At 39.4% G+C, this 7,823-nt stretch overlaps 1 protein-coding gene across 1 annotated transcript; it reads left to right on the forward strand.

Moving 5' to 3' along the window:
- The first annotated feature begins 7,050 nt into the window (after positions 1–7,050).
- Positions 7,051–7,401, forward strand: prr15la (proline rich 15 like a). The gene has a single exon (XM_026163601.1). It carries the CDS (start codon positions 7,051–7,053, stop codon positions 7,399–7,401), a length of 351 nt encoding a protein of 116 aa, XP_026019386.1.
- Positions 7,402–7,823: the final 422 nt, after the last annotated feature.

The raw sequence follows: 7,823 nt of genomic DNA on the forward strand, positions 1-7,823 counted from the left end.
TCTTGTTTTGTTTTTACTTTAGATCACCTAGTAGAAGGTCCAAAATTGATTCCTTCCTTCTCATTTCCAAAAACCATCCAGTGGGCCGGATTGGAGTTGTTGCCAGGTTGATTCTGGCTTTATGTTTCAGTATAGGTGATGATACTTACCATAACCCTACCCTTGCTTCTGTATTTGGAGATAATCAAAAGCCTTTAGGAGAGCACCTGTGTCTTTTATGTGTAGTACTCTGTCCTTTGACTCTGTGGCCTCCACAGTCCTCCTGGGAAATACTTGAGGGGCTCACTGAGAATAGTGAGCACACTGGCTCCAAAACTACTGCACCAAAATCAAAAGAAGCGGATGTCATATATTTTCTTTTAGTTTTGCACTGCATTCTTCTCCATCCAACATTGAGGGAGAATTGCATGCGTTTCAAGGACAACTATCTGCACACTTGTGACATCGAGTGATTTCCAAGTTCCTCCTCTTTCTTTTCATTTTCATTTACTTCATTATTAATCCTCAGGGGATGGTTCAGCTCCATCAGGGTTGTAAAAGGCACAGTTCCAAATTACACACTGAACTTTAGTCTAGGCAGTAAACACCTCGCTGGAGAAAGAATGTGAATGCATTATCTTGAAGAAACCAAGTCATAAATGCGAGACAGAGGTCTGGCTTTGAGATTTATTTGCTCATAATTCTACATTTTAAAAAAAACGGTATCAGTTTGTGTGAAATAAAGATAACATTAAACTTGCACAGAATGATCACATAATTGGTGCTGAATTTCCAGTCAGAGTAATAAGGAAATGTTGATAATTAACATATAAGTATCTGATACAGACTGATTATGGTGTACAGATATGACACCCATGCAGAGGCGTCTGCAATATCTTAGATTTTGCTCAAAGTACAGGTTACAAAATACTGTCATCTGGTTGATTACAGAAATATAATGTAGCATTGGTCTGTCACATTATGTCAGAATGTCCATTGGCTCAAAGCTAGTGTGAAGGAGTAAATACTACAATGAACCTTGGGAACTCACTTAACAGCAGTTCCTACTGACCATGTAAATAAAACTATCAACTGTCTAGGAACAGCTCAACAAACTAAACATTATAGCAACCAAGTACTAACTACAGGGATCCAAAGCTACTATGACTTCTGCATATGTTGTGAGAAACAAGGGTACAGTATGAATAGCCAGCTTTGTTATGTTTGAGTCAGTCTAGCTTTCAGTTTGACATTATAGGTATTATTGTTAATAAATAATAATTACACTGATTGCTAGACTACGGTAATCAAAATATATGTTTTGCATGAAAGTTATCAGTAAATTTGGATCATTATTTGCTGACATACTTTGGCAGTTTTAAAGTTTTCTATGAAACCTGAAGAGAAAGATGTAGGCTGAGATAAAGTGAAGGTTAGTTTAAGGTCAGGAAGTGAAATGTGGTTAATATTGTACACACACAGTGCAGTCTGTGTGTGTCAGTGGGAGGGGCCAACTGCAGCACCTGTAATGCACCACCTGAGAAGAGACAGACAGAGCAGTGAACAGAAAAAAAGGAGGAAATACAGAGATGAACACAAAGACATGACTGAACGAGTGAGTTAGCTCTCGTTCTTGTATCGTCTGTGAGTTGGAGCCTTTTAGAGAGACCTTCAGCGGGGTGGATGATGTCAGACGTCCTCATTTAACCACACGGCCTCCTGATGCAGGTGTAATCTTTCTTAGGGTAGTTGTGCGGGAACAAAATGGATTGCGGACACTCTTGTATGAAGAAACGAGGATTGAAAACTGTCAAGTGAAACATTAGATTCCATGTTTCTGCCAGATTGCCAAGACAGCTTATGATTAACTTGGGCCTTGTAAACTCAGACCCACTTTCTGTCTGAGAGAGCGGTGAAACAAAGGTCAGCAGGACAGTGAACGCTGAACTTTTGTGCCTGGAAGCCTAAATTCTGGAGTAAAGAGGCTGGAAAGTGATTGGGAAACTTGCTAAACACAACTACAGCAGGTGAGTCCAGAATCATCTCTGCCTTTAATAAAATATCTAAACTGAGATTTGAAAAAATGACAGCTGCAGCGCATTGTTGCCATGTACGCGTTGCCTTCTGAAGACTTAAAAAATAGAAGTGGCCGTTTGTCATGTGGGTGTTAGCAGCTCTAAAGTCCTTGCGTTGTTAAAGTAATACATTTTATCAAATGTCATTACAGTAGTTAATGTTTGACAAACAGGATAAAGATTAGAAAACAAAAAAGAAGTAGAAAAAGATTTTTCTTCAAATATTTTTTTCTATTTTTCATCTAATTCCAAGCAAGGCTTGGCTACATTGTTAATGCTTAATTTTTTATTTAAATTAGCACCGTATCAGATTCTCACTTAATGATCAAATATTGTCATTTTTCTCAACACTGCCAAAATACGTTTTGACTTAACTTTTACACAAACAAACCCACAAACAATGTGAGAAAACGTTGGCATTGTAGGTTTTCCACAGGCAGAAGAGTGTGAGCTCAGACCACGCATTTGTTTTTCCCCTGCTATCCCAAAGCTATTTAACACTGATAATTGCAGGAACATCGTTTTTTGTTAGTAAGCATTTAGGCATTAATCAGGAAATGTTTCTGAGCTTCGGACATTTTCTCACCCTGCATTCAATCTTTGACTATTAAAAGTTCCAGTTGGATTAATTCAATACATTAAAAAAAGCGTTACATTCATCAGTGATCTGTGGGTTTTTGGTTTCTTAGGTACGTCTGCCTGTCAGGCTGGCTATCAATTTCATCCACACACATAAAGTCCAGTTGTCATTGAATTTGCCAACGTTTACTGGACATATATAACATGTGTGCATCTATAAATCTGCTCATTGATTGTACAAAACATTTGCGTTCTTGGATTGTAGAGATGTGCTCCTTGGAGCTGTTAAACTACAGTGTGGCTGTAAGCACATGCATTTTAATGTCTGCTTTGTGTGATCATCTGACAGCACTACTCTGGTCTAGTACCTGCCAGGTACAATACTCTCTCGCACACACACTCACATATCGTAAACATTATGGCTATTAATGCAGAGACTACACCCAGAGCACCATCATATCTGCAGTGACAGTAGTGATCCAATCTGTTCAAAAAATCTTCTAAAAATGTATGATTTTGTTATTTAACAGGACAGTTGCTCTTCCTACAACACAACAGCCAACACAACAGACACCAAGCCAAACTGAATAGAGCATTGTGGAGCATCAGTAAAGGAAGAACCCATTCAATCTTAATTTTCCTTTTCTTTCAATTTGAAACTCACAGCATTGAGCTTGGCAGAGGATCCCTTCTAGATGAACTGTTTTACCTCAAGGTTCCTTTGTGGACTTTGACCATTTGGTGCCACGAAGTTGCTTTTAAATGCATGAATCTCTACTTTGTGTGTACATTACAGGGCAGAGAATCCTCACAATCACGGGTCTTTGGACTCCTGTTTTAAGGCCTCAAGTTGGACTTTGGCCGCCATTATCTTAGTCAGCAACATTTATTGGTTAACAATGTGCATCTGTGACATCAGTTCACTAATCTCATCAGCTAGCTTGATAAATTACCCCCATTTTTTCAGGACCAGTGGATTTTCAGGTCAAGATTTATTCAGCCAGTTATTCCTTAAAGACAGAGGTGCTGCATGAAAATAAGCAGGCAGACAAACTGCAGCAGTGGCTGTGTGAAGCTTACAGTTGGAGAGACCTGATCAGGGCCCACCTGACTGATTTAACAAAACTAAACCTCTCAGTGTGTCCACCACTGCAGGCTGTGACCCGATGATTATCAAACAACCAACGCTGGCCCCTCTGACCAGCATTCATCAGACAATGGTGATAAATTCTTGGAGGGGCCCCTGTTACTTTTTGCCTAGGGCCCCAACAGACTCTAGAATTGCCACAAATGCAGATAAATGGAAAAGCCTTGAATTTAACATTACCACGCTTACCATCCTCTTTCAGCATCTCAGTATTTGTTATTTAGCATAAATTACAGATGACAGTTTTAAAATATGTGAATAATTAGGGATGTGATCTGATGATCACACTAGAGCAAAAGTCAGAGGCTCACCAAGCTTACTGCAATTTATCCTGATGAGAAGAATAACCTAAATTCGGAGCTACCGGTTGTGAGGACGCATTGAGGAATTGTGTGACAAATACGTGTTTAAGCCGACAAAAAAAAGAGAGAAGATTTAAATTTAAACAACAAGCAGGAAATTGGCTGCCGCAGTTAAAAGGTGTTCAAAGACGGTGGTTCAGACGTCGATGCTCGCTATCACTTCAAAGCTGAATAGAACCTACATCAAAAGAGACAAAAGAAGCTCCACAACAGTCAGTTAGCTGAGCGTATCATATGCTCCTGAAACAGAGAGAGGGCATGTGTGTGAGTGAGTAGAAAAGAAACGGAACACAAAATAAAACAATGTGGTCAGTTTCTATTTGCTCAGCTGAGAGAAAAACTTGCCTCAGGCCACAAGGCGATCAGGAGCTGGCCTGCAGCCAGTTTGCATGCCAGCTGGGAGAGTTAGGTGATCTTTAGTTGATAGGTCATTTTAAAGCCGAAATAATAGAACATTATTTTTTTTAAAAGGGGCCTCAATGTGAATCAAGCTGGGTGATTTCCTGTTTTTCCCCTTTTACCTATATTAAATTTAATAGTATTTTGCCCCGCCCAGTACGCCCATCATTATGCTCACTGGAACCATTTGATCATGTAGGAGACTTTAACACTATATCGCCTGTACTGTCCACATATTGTTGCATAGTTTTAATCAGAGTCTACTGAAGCCAAAGAATAGTTTGGATTTATTTCTTGCTTTGCTGAGAATTGGATAAATGATCTGTACCAATCTCAAATCTGTATGCAAAACACAGAATAAAGTCACAGATAAAAGAAAATTAGCTTAGTTTTGCATAAACACTGAGTGCCATGGGAAGGAGTTAGCTTCTCTCTGTCTAAAGTTACACATGAGAGTATTAGCGTGCTAATGTTCAGCAGGTATAACAGTAAAGATTAAATGATAAGAAAATGCCATGTCAGGTTTATTGCAGGGCAGCACTGTTGGCTTCACAGCAGGATGGTCAAACTTCACAGCAAGTTCAATTCCTCCATCTAGTTATTAAGTATAAACACAAGGCTGACAATGCACAGCAAGCTGCAAACCAACCAAAGTGACTGCAACTGCAATTATACTGTAAAAACATGAGCAGGTAGAAATAGAGACGACAATGCAACAAGCTTGCTGTCACACTGTTTTTTTACACACACACACACAAAGGAAGAAGAATCTTTTAAAGTATTGAGAGTTGGCTATCCTGCTCGCCTGGGGTCACTTAGCTTTGTCATCCCTCTGAGCTCCTGACTAGCTTTCTGTTAGCTTTCTGTTAGCATGTTATCGATGTAGATGCTTATAGAGAGCGCTTGTTGTGTTTTTCGTTAAACCCTTCATCATGCAAAGAATTGAAAAGCTTTGTAATGCAGCTATCAACACAATTGTTATATTACTGTATTACCCAATAAGGTACAGTAATTAAATTAACTTGTTAGTTTTCTTTTTGAAATATGAAGTGACCATATTTTCAACCAAGTTTAGTTAAAAAGATACATTAATAAACTGTATGGGTGCAACACACAGGCCCATATAGGGATTATTGCACTAAAAACACACAAGTGGTCAAGGGGTTCACCTCAGCGAGTACAGTTAGTGGAGGTAACATCTATCAAACAACTATTAGATACAGCTGCCAATCAGATTCATAGATACGTTATAAAAATGTTCGTGCATGTTGGAGGTTTACCGGGATCAGTGTTGGGGTTATTTCTTCCCTAATGAGGACACACACATGATCTTAGTATTTGGGTATTAACACAATGTGGACGACACAAAACACAGATGAAAACAAGCCCACTGAGACTTCCGGTGATTCTACTGCAGAAACTTGAACAGATAGAAATGGAGGCTGCTACCTGACTGGTTATCGGTTTGTTAGCTGTTGAAGTCCAGTGCATGGCTGCTAGGCTGGGGTTGGTCACTTTTAATATCACTCTGGGTTCTTGGCTAGCGTTAGCATGCTGTGTGGTGCAGATCTTTGCAAAGAGCCAGAGTTTTCTGTTATGGACAGATCACCCTGTAACTCGTGCTTCTGTGCAATAAAAATAAAATGTCCAATGTCCAAATCCACTCTGTAGACTGAGAGACTGAACTGAAATCAGCTGATTGCAGCGCAAAGTGCAAGTAGATCTGATAAGCAGGCAGACTAACAATTCCAAGGAACTGAACTGCTGGGAACCAAAGCTCTATAAGAACTGGTTCTCAATTCCCATCCTTAAGTATATCAATTGTAACTTTAACAGCAAATCCAATCAGTCATTATTATAGGTAAATATTTCAATCTGGGCCAGAATGGTTATTTACTAACAGTAAAGTATAGTAAGATTTACTATAGACCTGCACTCTGTTTAGTATTACTGTTATTATTAATATTATTGTGATTGTTACTGTTTAATCTACTAGTGCCATAATTCATGGATTAATCACACTGTATGTATGAAGTTTACAGCGCACATGTCACGTTTGTCAGCTCATCATGACTCCAAAAATCACACTGAACAAACAGCCAGGAACACGATAAAGCTGTAACATATCATTTGACATCAGACATGCACACACCCCACACACACCCACTGGGGATTAATCACAATGACTTCCTATATGTTTGCCTTCTTATTCAGCTTTTTTTACACAGACATGCAGGCACACGCACATATAGTAATATGAGTATGTCCGTATCCACGAAATGTGGAAACTATTGGATTACACTGAAATATTAACAATGCCATGGGCAGAAAGTGTTTAGATACACAGTCAAACACACATATAAACAGAAATTATTACCCACACATGCACATTATTCTTATTAAATACAATTATTTATAACAAATTAACGAGTCTCTAGTTTTCTTATAGCCATCCTAATTAATTTTTTTTCTTCTCTTAAGGTTTATTCCACCCCACATTTTATTCATCATGGCAGAGTCATCGACAGGCTGGTGGAAGCTCACTTTTATGAGGAGAAAAAAATCCCAACCAAAGGTTTTGTATGAAATCTCTCCAGAATTTGTGTCCAACTCACCCAGCAGTCAGCATCGTTCAAGTGCAGCCTCAGGAGCTGCTGCCCAAACAGAAGATGCCCAGCTGGAAGCCCGACTGGGGAAGATCGTGGACAAGACGACAGCCAGTAAGGGGCGTCACGTCAAAGTGTCACATTCTGGGAGGTTTAAGGAGAAGAAAAGAGTGAGAGCCACACTGACGGAAAACCCAGAGATGTTTCCTGGGAGTGGCCCTGCCAGGGATGAGAACCAGAAGGCTGAGAAGTGAACATTACACAGATGAAGATTCACAAACATGTAAAGACTAACGCAGACGCATTTATGAGAGAAAAAAATACATACCCTGTTCAAACGGTCCAATCAGTCAACAATTTTTAGTCGAAACCCTGCCTCATCACCTTATAAACACCACTGGATCACCTGGACTACAGTTCAGCTCAGACACACACATGGACTGTATCTACACAGCAATGTGTCTTTAACTCAGGCTCCAAGCAGAAACTGGATAGAACACGAGCTATGACAGCGTAAATGTGTCATATAGCATATTTAGTTCAATGCTTTAACAAACCAGACCCACTGAGTGGTGATACTAGTAGTGCAATAAATAGTTTTTTAAATTAATATCATTTCAGGTCCCGGTGATCAAATATCCATGAAAAGTTTTCTCTCTTTTTTCCTTCATGTGTT

Source organism: Astatotilapia calliptera, chromosome 4 (assembly GCF_900246225.1).
Source record: "Astatotilapia calliptera chromosome 4, fAstCal1.2, whole genome shotgun sequence".
Lineage (NCBI taxonomy): Eukaryota > Metazoa > Chordata > Actinopteri > Cichliformes > Cichlidae > Astatotilapia > Astatotilapia calliptera.